Here is a 15,513-nt window from a genome sequence, read left to right as displayed (position 1 = left end):
CATTGAAAAGCAAAGTGTGTGAATAAAAAGGAGAGAGGACAGAGGAGGAGGACCTAAGAAGCGATATATGTTGCTCAAAAGAAGAAGGAGGAGGAGGAGGATGAGAAGAAAAAGAAGGAAAGAAGAAGAAAAAGAAGGAAAAAAATAAAAAGAAAAAGAAGGAGAAGAAGGAGAAGGAGCAGGAGAAGAAGAAAAAGAAGAAGAAGAAGAGGAAAAAAGAAGAAGACGAAGAAGAAAAAGAAGGAAAAAAGAAAAAGAAGGAGAAGAAGGAGGAGGAAATGAAAAAGAAGAAGAAGGAGAAGAAGAAGCAGCCATGACAACCAAGACCAAAACAACCAGGAAGAAGTTGGAGTCGACGTTCAAGCGAAGCGTATTTGTGAAGTTAATAAGAGATCAGAGGGAAGAAAAAACTAGTAAAACAACACGAAAAATTATACCATAGCTTCTCCATGAGAGACAATAAGAATAAAACAGCCACAGAGGAGTAAAGAGAAGGTCGAAAAAGGGAACTCTCAGCCCAGACCAAGACCAAGACCTCCTTTGTTTACCTCCTCCAGCTGTACTTGAGGGTCTTATTTTTAAGGTATTTACTCGTTATTTCAAGGTATTTACTATGTAGGGGCTCAGATATTATTTTTAAGGTATATTTCTTGTTTTTCAAAGGTTTAATGTTAAGCTAGACCATTATTTTTACGCCCTTTTAGCTGTATATGAGGTTCTTATATTTGTTTCAGGTATTTACTCATTATCGTTAAGGTATATTCTCTATGGGGCTCAGGTGTTTTTAATTAAGGTATATTTCTTGTTTTTCTAAGGTTTAATGTTAAGCTAGACCATTATTTTTACGTCTTTTAGCTGTATATGAGGTTCTTATATTTTTTTCAGGTATTTACTCATTATCGTTAAGGTATATTCTCTATGGGGCTCAGGTGTTTTTAATTAAGGTATATTTCTTGTTTTTCTAAGGTTTATTGTTTAGCTAGAGCCTTATTTTGTCCCTGAGAGCTCGTTATTTGTATTTTTTTTCCTGTGTGATGTATTTTTTTTTATAGTGAGTTAGCAGTGTGTTTTTGTGGCCCTGGTTTAGTGTTTTATATTACACTTGCATCATGTTTCATCATCCTGCAGTTTGACAAAGGAAAGGAAAATAGCATGGCAGTGGGGAGGCTATGCTCGGTAAATATGGAAAATCACTAAGCGGCTCCAGTATTGCTCCCACGGCATTACTAGCCTTCCCAAGCTATCATATACTGTTGTGTTACTCTAGTTTTACCGGCGCATCAAACATATACTGCGTCTACAAGTGATGATAAGGAATAACAGATAATATTCTTGTCCCCTTCAACAAAATTAAAACACCTGGTAGTGGGGAGGGCTATGAAGACCAGGGAAATTGTGGGGTTAAATGAGCTAAATTATTGGGTCTCCAAAACCTGTAATGTAGGTCCAGCTCAAAAACTAATCTAACCTAACCTGCTGAAAACTAAGCTAACCTGGATGATAACCTAAAAGAAAACTATAGAGTCAGTTGTTGCTCATAAATAGTATATATTGTATGTTTATCAAACAGTAACACAGCACAGCACCTACTGACCCACTCTCCCAAACATGCAGGACACCGTAATCATCCTGGCGGCTTGTGAGTAAAAACAGCTACGAATGATGCATTATTAGATTTTTTTCTTCCATATTCAGCTTATAGTTCCAGTAGGCTTTCTTGATGGGGCCAGCTGGTCAACCCCAGCGCGACAGTGGTTCAGGCAGTAGTGGTGCCAACTTACTTGACTCATGCTGGTTATTGTTTGCAGGCAAGTGTCTTGACAGTCAATGTTTTACCCTCAGAAACCAAGCAATCGTAGAGGCCAGTGCAGCATTGGAAGAGGCAGTCTTACTGCCAACCAACACTTGATTGTCAAGTCACTCTTCAGGAGCTAACAGTAAACATGGTAAGTATCTGTCATAATGTATGTGAATATAGACACTTGGTTGTTCCTGTAACCTTATGATTCTTTCTGACACATAGCAAAGTGATTGCCAGCATGTTATAGTATAAATCATCAAAAAATGACCTCACTTTTTTGTATAGAAACTAGAAAGTTTCATTAGTAAGGAAGCATATATGAATTTTCTGTGTCAAGACCTATAGTAACAGTTTGGGGTTTTGTTAGGTTAGGTTAAATTTAGGATATCTTCAAACAAATGATTAACAGCACATTATGGTATAAATCAACAAAAGATGACCTCACTCTGTTGTATAGAAAATCTCATTAGTAAGGAAGCATTTTTGAATTTTCTGAGTCAAGACATATAGGAACTGTTTGGGGTTTCGTTACGTTAGGTTAGGTTAAGTTCAGGATGTCTTCAGAGACATGATTGCCAGCACTTTATGGTACAAATCAATAAAGACTGACCTCACTCTGATGCATAGATAGTCTCATTAGTAAGGAAGCATATATGAATTTTCTGAGTCAAGACCTATAGTAATGTTTGGGATTTAGTGAGGTTAGGTTAGGTTAAGTTTAGGATATATTGCCAGCACCTTATGGTATAAATCAACAAAGAATGACCTCAATCTGCTGTATAGAAAGTCTCATTAGTGAGGAACCATATATGAATTTTTTGAGTGAAGACGTATAGACTTTTTTTTTTTTAGGTTAGGTTAGATTTAGGGTATCTTCAAACACATGATTGCCAGCACCTTATGGTAATAATCAATGAAGATTGGCCTCACTTTGTTGAATAGAAAGTCTCATTAGTAAGGAAGCATATATGAATTTTTGTGAGTCAAGACTGTTTGGGGTTTTGTGAGGTTAGGTTAGGTTAGGTTAACCGGAGGGCGGCATGTGCCTCAATGGGTGTCACTTAAATAATCTTGCCTGTGCTGCCACCGGGCTCAAGGACATGCACTAACAGTCCCCTAAAAGTGTATTCTAAAGAGGCAACAATAGCCTCAGCCCCAGTAAAATAAAATATAAAAAGCCCAAAGGTGCCATAGACAATTTTGTAATTTTTTTCAATTCTCAGAGTTCATGAAAATTTCCAAAAATTCCCAGTTTCCATGGAATGTTTACCAGTTCAGAATTCCTGGGAATTTTACAACCCTAATTTCAACCCCTCCCATCTTACCTACCAGCCTCCCCTTTATCTTGTCATCCTTTTCTCCACTGTCCAGGGGAGGATATACCCATATATATATTTTTTTTTTTTATAATACTGTAGCTTGTAAATGCTTTGGGGTCTATCAACAATCTGAAAACTTTAAAGGAGTTGATGAGCCAATGAATTTTGCCACTCTTGATCAGGGGGACAATTATAGCATCCTTCTTAACCTATGGTGCTGCCCCATGTTTGCAAGCTAATCTGTATAACAAAAATATGCATTCCTCAATTTTAACACTCCTGTATTTCATCATTTCAGTTGTTTTATCATCTGCACCTTTGATTCTACCCATCCCTAACCTCTCCATTGCTTTCCTTACCCCTCTTCTCTCTAAAATTTCCTGCCCTCCATGTGCTCGTGTTTGTTTTTATACTGTCATTAATCTTTCTTCTCCGCCGACAGTTCAGTTTCAATGTGTTCGGGGAGGTTGTTTCCCATCCCTAACCTCTCCATTTCTTTCCTCACCCCTCTTCTCTCTAAAACTTCCTGCCCCCCATGCGTTCTTGTTTTCTTACTGTTATTATTTCTTCTTCCTCCCACAGTTCAGTTTCAGTGTGTTCGGAGAGGCCAGTATCCATCAATAACTTCCTCATTTCTTTCCTCACCTCTCTTCTCTCTGAAATTTCCTGCCTCTCATGTGTTCTTGTTTTTCAATTATTATTATTTTTTCCACCTACAGATCAGTTTCAATGTCCATCAATAACTTCCTCATTGCTTTCCTCACCCCTCCTCTCTGAGACCTCCTGCCCCCCATGTGTTCTTTGTTTTTACTCTTATTAATCTTTCTTCCTCCCACAGTTCAGCTTCAATGTGTTCGGGGAGGCCCTGCAGCCCCGCCCCTTCAACACCCAGTACCGATGCTACTCCGTGTCCATGTTCCCCGGGGACAAGCAGGCGGTGGAGAATGGCGGCAAAAGTAGGTTCATCACACCTGTCCATTACTAGGCTCGCCAATTACCCGTCCATCAGGGAATCTACCTCTCACCTGTTCATTCCTTAGCCTATCCCGTCACCGTAGAGTCAGTCTCAACTATTTCATTGGTCCCATTTTGAGTGGTCTATTAAGTTAATTTTTTTCATTGATTTTAGGAATGGCGATTAAAATAAGTGTATAGAAAAGTTTAATTTTGGTAAATTTGAGCGTTTGAGATTTCCATTGTAGACATATTTGTATGATACTTATATATGTCTAGATTGCATTAGTATGGCTTTTTTTATACTGGAGGGAGCAGTGAAGGCCAAACAGCAACCAAGGGGGAATAAAACCCCACCATGAAACATTTTAATATTAATGTTGACTTTTAATTAATTTTACATGTTACTGTTGACTGCTTCATAATAATAATTTTTGTATTAGTGTTGACTGCTTCTAAATTTTGTTCCTAACTTCTCCATTTCTTTCTTTACCCCTCACCTCTCTAAAACTTCCATGTGCTCCTGTATGTTTTTACTGTTATTAATCTTTCTTCCACCCATGTATTAGTGCTGACTGGTTTTTAATCTTCCAGTCATCATGCCACCGTCAGCGCTGGACGTCCTGACGAGACTCAACATTGTGTACCCCATGCTGTTCAAGCTGACCAACCAGCGCGCCAACAGACACACACACTGCGGCGTGCTGGAGTTTGTGGCGGACGAGGGGAAGGTTTACATCCCTTACTGGGTGAGTGGTCGAGGGAGACTCATGGCGGCTGGCTTTGGGGGTGTTATGTGGACAGTAAAGTAAAAATCTGTTAATCTGAATGCGAGAGGTTGGGGTGTGAGTTGGCTTTCTAGTCACTTCAACAAAAAAAGAAGAATACTTTCCACATCATTCACGATCAGATGCTCTTCTTTGGCTGTTCTTTTCCTTTACCATAAGACTTTGGACTCGTATGTGCTCAGAAGTAAAAATAGTTCACTGCTGTTCTGAATCTTAGCAACTGTTCAGTCACCTCCAGCAACTCTCAGGGACAAAGCTACATGCTAGCCTGTGAAAATTTTCATGTCTAAATCCAGTAACACTCACAAGTACCACGAGGGCCAGTCTTACAGTCCAGCTCCCCAGCAAAAACGACGAAAATTCCTTGTATAGTGGGTTTTTTTTTTTTTTACAGCAGAGGAATCAGTTCAAGGGCATAAAAAAAAGGTAACAAATGTGAAAAAAAAACACTATACAAGGAATTTTCGTCGTGTTTTGTGTTTGGTTGGGGAGCTTACAAACGTGCTGTACTGGACTGTAAGACTGGCCCTCAGTGTATGGGGCATCAATGATAGTCACACAGCCAGCCTCACAACTGATAATGTCTTGTTTACAGCTACAATAGATATTACCTGCCAGAATTACTTTAAATTGTTAGAATTGTGAAAAAATTATATGATCATTGAAGCATAGCCTTTGTTTCTTAAGAATTACTTGCATGATTTGAGTGCAGTGCATGTAACTTTGTAATGCTGCATGTCTGATGTACTTATTTAGGTACTATAGTGAAACCACATTGCCGAGATCGTTTTGGCGTTGGCTGCTGCAGGTCCTTCCCTCCCTGCCGCTCTGCCACACAGTCCCAGCACCTATCTTTTCCCTCATATATTAATTATAGCTAACATATGAGAGGAAGAGATAGGTGCTGGGACTGTGTGGCAGAGCGGCAGGGAGGAAGGGACCCTCAGAGCCAATGCCAAAATGATCTCGGCACTCTGGTTTCATTATAGTGGAGGCTGTTGTGGGAAGCAGCACTCAGAAGCTTAACCTTGATCACAGTAAACATAAAGCTACACAGAATTTTTATTACGTTTGTTTAGTTTATAGATTATGTTCAACCTTATTCCTTTTTTATTGGGTTTCAAATTGATGGATGCCCATCTTTGATTTTCCATCAGTTCCTTATGTTCAGTCCAATAAAGGGTTTTGGATACATCTATTTATTACTGAAGTATTAAGGCCTATATGTCGTATACTATGTAGGTATTGAATATATATTTATTCAGCATTGGGTGATTATTGATATTATTTTCCAGATGATGAGAAACTTGCTGCTGGATGAAGGGGATTTTGTGCACATTGAGTCAAGATCTCTCCCTGTTGCCACATTTTCAAAGTTTGAGCCTCAGAGCGTGGAGTTCCTTGACATCACCAACCCAAAGGCTGTCCTGGAGAATGCCCTGCGAAACTTTGCCTGCCTGACCCAGGACGATGTCATCGCACTGAGTTACAACGACCGGATCTATGAGATGCGTGTGCTGGAGGTGAAGCCCGGCAACGCGGTCAGCATCATCGAGTGTGACATGAACGTGGAGTTTGCGGCGCCGGTGGGTTATCAGGAGCCGGAGAAGATGGACACTTCCTCTCAGCTGCCGGAGGGTGAAAAGGAGGATATGATTCCAGAAAATGTTGGCTTCTACTCCTTCCAGGGCTCAGGAAACAGACTTGATGGGAAGAAGAAGAACTTGGAGCTTCCCCAAGAGGAGCTTCTGAAGAGGCTGCCCAGACAAAGAGGCATCCCGGACTACGAGTACGAGGTGGGCTACATCAAGTTCTGGCGCCGGATGCCCAAGACCAACGGCACGGAGAACAAGGTGGAGGAGCAGGAGGAGTTTGAGTCTTTCAAGGGCAAAGGCACGTCATTGCGGCAAGCCAAGAGCAGGAAGTGATGGATGGTTTTCTAACCATATTTTTTGGGTATGACTTTTTTTTCTACGCACTAGTTGGTTAGTGGTACTGGCTACTCCTAATTATTAATGTGAATATATGAATAATAAAAGAGGAAGTAATTTCTCTGCTTCTAATAACCAACACATTGTTTAGAATATAATTTGCCATTCTGGAAATCAATACGCAGGTTTCTTTGTAGTGTAAATGAAAGAAGAATGTTTTGAGTAAGATGCCAAAACCTGCCTGGCACCAGACATCTGCAACAACTAGTCACTACATTTATTACTCTTCCGTTGTGTTTTGTTTCAGGTCCAAAGTTTCTGGTTTACTGCTAGTATCTAAGTATCATAAGGAGCATTATACTATGTTCTTGAAGGCAGGAGAATACACTCACACCACAGAAGGTCACCTTGTTAGACGCACCTTTCTCCTTTTCTTCCTGACAATACTCCCAGAAATTTTCCTGCGTCTGAGAAGCTCATAATCAGCACTCACCTGTCTGTGGAAAAAAAGGTAACTTCCAGCTTAGTTTTATAGCAGCATTGTTTTGTGATATTTAGAATTGTCTATAATACGGAAAACTTATATTTTCGTAAGTGCATTTAGTTTTAATGAAATATGTATTGTACTTTTTATGTTAGTCCATTTTTAGTTTGCTAAATTGTAAAAACTTTAGCATATTATTTAGAACCTGCTGAAGCATTGTTATTTAGTGCCTAAATATTAAAAGTTGTGGTAAATAAGATCAAGGTGCAAGGCAGTAATTTTATGCCTAGGTGTATGCATGCCTGCAACAACTATCTGGAACCAATATTAAATAACCAAGAATTTGGTTATTTAACAGTGTTAAGAAAACAATTAGGAGTGATTACCATGTTAGGTGTTGCATTAGAAAAGTAAGATAAAGAAGTTTGAAAGTATATTGAGGTAAGTATTTTATAAGGTAGGGGAGTGGGTGCTGTGTGAATGCGAATACTTCTCACCATGTGTCACAAGGAGAGGCCATTAGGAATGGTTAGATAACCCCTTGCATAGGAATTTTCATTTCCATGTAGATATGGAAAATATATAAATTTTCTGTTATTTTACATGTGGGAGGAGGCTTTGTTTTATATGAAAACTTACTCTGTATGGGAAGGTATGTGTTGCATTGATGGGCCCAGAGAAGGGATGATGGTATGAAAGATCCTGTGGAATGGTGAGGTTGAGATGTGTGTGAAAGGGAAATAAGAGGAAGTATTAGATTCATCATCGGAGAGAACAGCATAATATTACCTTAGCTCAGTAAGTTTGCATATAGATGGTGTTATAAGAGGAACAGAGACGGGAATTGACAAGGTCAAGTGTAATTGTGAGAAGGTGTTTGTAAACTGAAACAGAACACACTTCATTGCAGAAATTGGAGAGAGTTTTTAAGTATAGTAAGTTCATTATTATATGATGAAGTGAATGACGGTAAATATAAATACAAGTAAATCATTGGTCTTTCAAAGAGGCAAGAATGCCATGATTTGCTATGAGAAAGCACAGAAGAGTTAGATAAGAAACAAATGTAATGAAGTCAAAAGAACAAATCAGGAAAAAGGTGAATGTGTTTAATTGAATGATTTTAACCATCTTACTTTAATCTTTACTATTAAACGATGGGTAGCATACCCCCAGGAGTGCATCGCTTCTCTCACTCGCTGCCTCCACTCCAAGTAAGCTCCCATGCAGGTGCCCTCTCCATCCTAAGGCCATCCTGGCAGGAACGGTCGGCTTCCCCAGCCTTGAGTTACGTGGGTCGTCTCATACAGAAACAACCCTATGAGCAGGATTGACGTCCAGGAGTGCCACGTGCCCATATACTGTAGTTGGCCGGAGTTGGTGTTCATGGACTAAGCTGGTAACAAGTCTTGATAGTTTCATTACGTGGTCGCTGGTTCAACTCGAAGTCATCCCAGCTATACCCCATTATCCTGTGAAGGCATTTGGCACTTAGTATAATCTTTGGCAAGTGTTGAGGAATGTATGGCAAGAGTAATGAGAAAACATATGCAGAAGCTTAGGCATGGCACCTTAGGTTAATGTACTAATCAGATACAAGACACTTTCCTCTTCCCGTCTAGCACACTCGGTTCACAACCGAGAGAGCCCGGGTTCAATTCCCGGGCGGAGTAGAAAAATTTGGGCGGCTTTTCCGATACCCTATGCCCCTGTCCACCCAGCAGTGAATGGGTACCAGGTATTAATCAGGGGTTGTGTCCCGTCTCCTGGGATCTGTTCCCTTCTACATAATTCCTTCCCTTTCTGTCTCGCTCCGGCATATGACCACAGATGTTGCGCCGACTAAACAAAACTTTCCAACTTCCTCTTCCCGTCTCCATCCCTTGCCAAACTATCATTTAGCCTTAATTTCAATCCTTATCAGAACAATATAAAGATGAAAGCCATGGAATACTCCCCTCACAAATATTTAATGAGCTATGTACTGTATTTTTTTCTGTTAATCTATTTTCAGGTTGCCATATTGTAAAAACTTTAACAAATTACATAGAACTTCCTGAAGTGTCTAAACTAATGACATCCAGCCCTCCCTATCCACCAGTCCTTACCAGTCCTTCTCCACCAGTCCATTACCTGCCTTCCCCTATCCACCAGTCCCATTACCTATCTCTTCCCCTATCCACCAGTCCCATTACCAACCCTTTATCCACCAGTCCCATTACCTTCCCCTATCCACCAGTCCCGTACAACCTTCCCCTATCCACCGGTCCATTACCAACCCTTCCCTATCCACCAGTCCATTACCAACCTTCCTATCCACCAGTCCCATTACTAGCCTTCCCTATCCACCAGTCCCATGCACCAATCCTTCCCCTATCCACCAGTCCCATTACCAACCCTTCCCAGTCCGTATCACCTACCCTTCCCCCATCCACCAGTCCCATTACCAACCCTTCCCTATCCAGTCCATTACCAACCTTCCCTATCCACCAGTCCCGTACCAACCCTTCCCCTATCCACCAGTCCCATTACCTTCCCTATCCACCAGTCCCATTACCAATCCTTCCCTATCCACCAGTCCCATTACCAGCCTTCCCTATCCACCAGTCCCATTACCAACCCCTTCCCTATCCACCAGTCCCATTCATACTTCCCTATCCACCAGTCATTACCAATCCTTCCCTATCCACCAGTCATTACCCTTCCCTATCCACCAGTCCCATTACCAGCCTTCCCTATCCACCAGTCCCATTACCAACCCTTCCCTATCCACCAGTCCCATTAATCCTTCCCTATCCACCAGTCCATTACCAGACTTCCCTATCCACCAGTCCCATTACCAATCCTTCCCTATCCACCAGTCCATTACCAATCCTTCCCTATCCACCAGTCCCATTACCAGCCTTCCCTATCCACCAGTCCCGTACCAACCTTCCCTATCCACCAGTCCCATTACCAACCTTCCCTATCCACCAGTCCCATTACCAACTATCCACCTTCCCATTACCAGTCCTTCCCTATCTATCCACCAGTCCCATTACCAATCCTTCCCTATCCACCAGTCCCATTACCAATCCTTCCCTATCCACCAGTCCCATTACCAACCCTTCCCCTATCCACCAGTCCCATTACCAACCCTTCCCTATCCACCAGTCCCATTACCAATCCTTCCCTATCCACCAGTCCCATTACCAATCCTTCCCTATCCACCAGTCCCATTACCAATCCTTCCCTATCCACCAGTCCCATTACCAATCCTTCCCCTATCCACCAGTCCCATTACCAATCCTTCCCTATCCACCAGTCCCATTACCAACCCTTCCCTATCCACCAGTCCCATTACCAATCCTTCCCTATCCACCAGTCCCATTACCAATCCTTCCCCTATCCACCAGTCCCATTACCAACCCTTCCCTATCCACCAGTCCCATTACCAATCCTTCCCTATCCACCAGTCCCATTACCAGCCTTCCCCTATCCACCAGTCCCATTACCAACCTTCCCTATCCACCAGTCCCATTACCAACCTTCCCCTATCCACCAGTCCCATTACCAATCCTTCCCTATCCACCAGTCCCATTACCCCTTCCCTATCCACCAGTCCAATTACCAAGCCTTCCCCGATCCACCAGTCCCATTACCAATCCTTCCCTATCCACCAGTCCCATTACCAATCCTTCCCTATCCACCAGTCCCATTACCAATCCTTCCCTATCCACCAGTCCCATTACCAATCCTTCCCTATCCACCAGTCCCATTACCAACCTTCCCCTATCCACCAGTCCCATTACCAATCCTTCCCTATCCACCAGTCCCATTACCAATCCTTCCCTATCCACCAGTCCCATTACCAACCCTTCCCTATCCACCAGTCCCATTACCAACCTTCCCTATCCACCAGTCCCATTACCAATCCTTCCCCTATCCACCAGTCCCATTACCAACCTTCCCTATCCACCAGTCCCATTACCAATCCTTCCCCTATCCACCAGTCCCATTACCAACCCTTCACCTATCCACCAGTCCCATTACCAATCCCATATCCACCAGTCCCATTACCAATCCTTCCCCTATCCACCAGTCCCCTTACCAGCCTTCCCTATCCACCAGTCCCATTACCAATCTTCCCTATCCACCAGTCCCATTACCAATCCTTCCCTATCAACCAGTCCCATTACCAATCCTTCCCCTATCCACCAGTCCCATTACCAATCCTTCCCCTATCCACCAGTCCCATTACCAATCCTTCCCCTATCCACCAGTCCCATTAACAATCCTTCACCTATCCACCAGTCCCATTACCAAACCTTCCCAAATCCACCAGACCCATTAACAAACCTTCCCCAATCCACCCGTCCCATTACCAACCCTTCCCCTATCCACCAGTCCCATTACCAATCCTTCCCCTATCCACCAGTCCCATTACCAACCCTACCCCTATCCACCAGACCCAATACCAAACCTTCCCCTATCCACCAGTCCCAATACCAACCTTCCCTATACACCAGTCCCATTACCAATCCTTCAACTATCCACCAGTCCCATTACCAACCCTTCCCCTATCCACCAGTCCCATTACCAATCCTTCCCCTATCCACCAGTCCCATTACCAACCCTTACCCTATCCACCAGTCCCATTACCAAACCTTCCCCAATCCACCAGTCCCATTACCAAACCTTTACCTATCCACCAGTCCCATTACCAACCCTTCCCCTATCCACCAGTCCCATTACCAATCCTTCCCCTATCCACCAGTCCCATTACCAATCCTTCCCCTATCCACCAGTCCCATTACCAATCCTTCCCCTATCCACCAGTCCCATTACCAATCCTTCCCTATCCACCGTCCATTACCAACCTTCCCTATCCACCAGTCCCATTACCAATCCTTCCCCTATCCACCAGTCCCATTACCAACCCTTCCCTATCCACCAGTCCCATTACCAATCCTTCCCTATACACCAGTCCCATTAACATATCTTCACCTATCCACCAGTCCCATTACCAATCCTTACCCTATCCACCAGTCCCATTACCAATCCTTCCCCTATCCACCAGTCCCATTACCAACCCTTACCCTATCCACCAGTCCCATTACCAACCCTTCCCGTATCCACCAGTCCCATTACTAATCCTTCCCCTATCCACCAGTCCCATTACCAACCTTCCCTATCCACCAGTCCCATTACCAATCCTTCACCTATCCACCATTACCATTTAGAATCCTTCCCCTATCATCTAGTCCCATTCCCAACGCTTCCCCTTTCCACCAGTCCCATTACCAACCCTTCCCCTATCCACCAGTCCCATTACCAATCCTTCCCCTATCCACCAGTCCCATTACCAACCCTTCCCCTATCCACCAGTCCCATTACCAACCCTATCCACCAGTCCCATTACCAACCTTCCCCTATCCACCAGTCCCATTACCAATCCTTCCCCTATCCAGTCCCATTACCAATCCTTCCCTATCCACCAGTCCCATTACCAACCTTCCCTATCCACCAGTCCATTACCAACCTTCCCTATCCACCAGTCCCATTACCAACCTTCCCCTATCCACCAGTCCCATTACCAACCCTTCCCTATCCACCAGTCCCATTACCAACCTTCCCTATCCACCAGTCCATTACCAATCCTTCCCTATCCACCAGTCCCATTACCAATCCTTCCCTATCCACCAGTCCCATTACCAACCTTCCCTATCCACCAGTCCCATTACCAACTTCCCTATCCACCAGTCCCATTACCCTTCCCTATCCACCAGTCCCATTACCAATCCTTCCCCTATCCACCAGTCCCATTACCAACCCTTCCCCTATTCACCAGTCCATTACCAATCCTTCCCTATCCACCAGTCCCATTACCAATCCTTCCCTATCCACCAGTCCCATTACCAATCCTTCCCCTATCCACCTGTCCAATTACACAACCTTCCCCTATCCACCAGTGCCATTACCAATCCCCTATCCACCAGTCCCATTACCAACCCTTCCCTATCCACCAGTCCCATTACCAATCCCCTATCCACCAGTCCCATTACCAATCCTTCCCTATCCACCAGTCCCATTACCAACCCTATCCACCAGTCCCATTACCAATCCTTCCCCTATCCACCAGTCCCATTACCAACCTTCCCTATCCACCAGTCCCATTACCAAATCTTCCCCTATCCAACAGTCCCATTACCAACCCTTCCCTATCCACCAGTCCCATTACCAATTCCCTATCCACCAGTCCCATTACCAATCCTTCCCCTATCCACCTGTCCCATTACCAATCCTTCCCCTATCCACCAGTCCCATTACCAAACCTTCCGCTATCCACCAGTCCCATTACCTTCCCTATCCACCAGTCCCATCACAAACCCTTCCCCTATCCACCAGTCCCATCACCAACCCTTCCTCTATCCACCCGTCCCATTACCAACCCTTCCCTATCCACCAGTCCCATTACCAACCTTCCCCTATCCACCAGTCCCATTACCAATCCTTCCCTATCCACCAGTCCCATTACCAATCCTTCCCCTATCCACCAGTCCCATCTTCCCTATCCACCAGTCCCATTACCAATCCTTCCCACCAGTCCCATTACCAACCCTTCCCCTATCCACCAGTCCCATTACCAATCCTTCCCCTATCCACCAGTCCCATTACCAATCCTTCCCTTATCCACCAGTCCCATTAACAACCCTTCCCTATCCACCAGTCCCATTACCAACCTTCCCCTATCCACCAGTCCCATTACCAATCCTTCCCTATCCACCAGTCCCATTACCAATCCTTCCCTATCCACCAGTCCATTACCAATCCTTCCCTATCCACCAGTCCCATTACCAACCCTTCCCTATCCACCAGTCCCATTACCAATCCTTCCCCTATCCACCAGTCCCATTACCAACCCTTCCCCTATCCACCAGTCCCATTACCAATCCTTCCCTATCCACCAGTCCCATTACCCTTCCCTATCCACCAGTCCCATTACCAATCCTTCCCCTATCCACCCATTACCAATCCTTCCCTATCCACCAGTCCCATTACCAACCCTTCCCTATCCACCAGTCCCATTACCAATCCTTCCCTATCCACCAGTCCCATTACCAACCTATCCAGTCCATTACCAATCCTTCCCTATCCACCAGTCCCATTACCAATCCTCCCCTATCCACCAGTCCCATCCCCTATCCACCAGTCCCAGTACCAATCCTTCCCCTATCCACCCGTCCCATTACCAACCCTTCCCTATCCACCAGTCCCATTACCAATCCTTCCCTATCCACCAGTCCCATTACAAACCCTTCCCCTATCCACCAGTCCCATTACCTTCCCTATCCACCAGTCCCATTACCAACCTTCCCCTATCCACCAGTCCCATTACCCCTTCCCTATACACCAGTCCCATTACCCTTCCCCTATCCACCAGTCCCATTACCAATCCTTCCCCTATCCACCAGTCCCATTACCAACCCTTCCCCTATCCACCAGTCCCATTACCAATCCTTCCCCTATCCACCAGTCCCATTACCAAAACTTCCCCTATACACCCGTCCCATTACCAATCCATCCTCTATCCACCGGTCCATTCAATCCTTCCCCTATCCACCAGTCCCATTACCAACCTTCCCTATCCACCAGTCCCATTACCAATCCTTCCCTATCCACCAGTCCCATTACCAACCTTCCCTATCCACCAGTCCCATTACCAACCCTTCCCGTATCCACCAGTCCCATTACTAACCCTTCCCCTATCCACCAGTCACATTACGAATCCTTCCCGTATCCAGTCCCATTACCAATCCTTCCCCTATCCACCAGTCCCATTACCAATCCTTCCACTATCCACCAGTCCCATTACAAAAACTACCCATATCCACCAGTCCCATTACCAATACTTACCCTATCCACCAGTCCCATTACCAAGCCTTCCCCTATCCACCAGTCCCATTACCAACCCTTCCCCTATCCACCAGTCCCATTACCAATCCTTCCCTATCCACCATTCCCATTACAATCCTTCCCTATCCACCAGTCCCATTACCAATCCTTCCCTATCCACCAGTCCCATTACCAACCTTCCCTATCCACCAGTCCCATTACCAATCCTTCCCTATCCACCAGTCCCATTACCCCTTCCCTATCCACCAGTCCCATTACCAATCCTTCCCCTATCCACCAGTCCCATTACCAATCCTTCCCTATCCACCAGTCCCATTACCAACCTTCCCTATCCACCAGT

General features: G+C 44.4%; 1 protein-coding gene across 3 annotated transcripts; it reads left to right on the top strand.

Annotated features, from left to right (window-relative positions):
* Nucleotides 1-424: 424 nt before the first annotated feature.
* Nucleotides 425-8,381, top strand: LOC126981484 (ubiquitin recognition factor in ER-associated degradation protein 1-like). Of its 3 annotated transcripts, XM_050832567.1 has the most exons (6): nt 425-583; nt 1,843-1,946; nt 3,959-4,076; nt 4,669-4,823; nt 6,158-6,818; nt 7,101-8,381. In XM_050832567.1, exons 2-5 carry the CDS (start codon nt 1,944-1,946, stop codon nt 6,788-6,790), a joined length of 909 nt encoding a protein of 302 aa, XP_050688524.1. In that variant the 5' UTR covers nt 425-583; nt 1,843-1,943; the 3' UTR covers nt 6,791-6,818; nt 7,101-8,381. The 3 variants fall into 3 exon arrangements, with proteins under 3 accessions (XP_050688524.1, XP_050688523.1, XP_050688526.1); XM_050832566.1 differs by lacking the exon at nt 7,101-8,381 and having other exon boundaries at nt 6,158-6,911; XM_050832569.1 differs by lacking the exons at nt 425-583; nt 7,101-8,381 and having other exon boundaries at nt 1,818-1,946; nt 6,158-6,911.
* The last annotated feature ends 7,132 nt before the right edge of the window (nt 8,382-15,513 follow it).

The sequence above is a fragment of the Eriocheir sinensis genome, chromosome 48, assembly GCF_024679095.1.
Source record: "Eriocheir sinensis breed Jianghai 21 chromosome 48, ASM2467909v1, whole genome shotgun sequence".
Taxonomy (NCBI): Eukaryota; Metazoa; Arthropoda; class Malacostraca; order Decapoda; family Varunidae; genus Eriocheir; species Eriocheir sinensis.
This window is presented reverse-complemented; position numbering and strand designations above follow the sequence as displayed.

Coding starts and splice junctions, on each gene's coding strand:
- LOC126981484 (XM_050832567.1), top strand. Junction 4,077..4,668: donor GGTGGAGAATGGCGGCAAAA/GTAGGTTCATCA, acceptor TTAATCTTCCAG/TCATCATGCCACCGTCAGCG. Junction 4,824..6,157: donor AGGTTTACATCCCTTACTGG/GTGAGTGGTCGA, acceptor ATTATTTTCCAG/ATGATGAGAAACTTGCTGCT.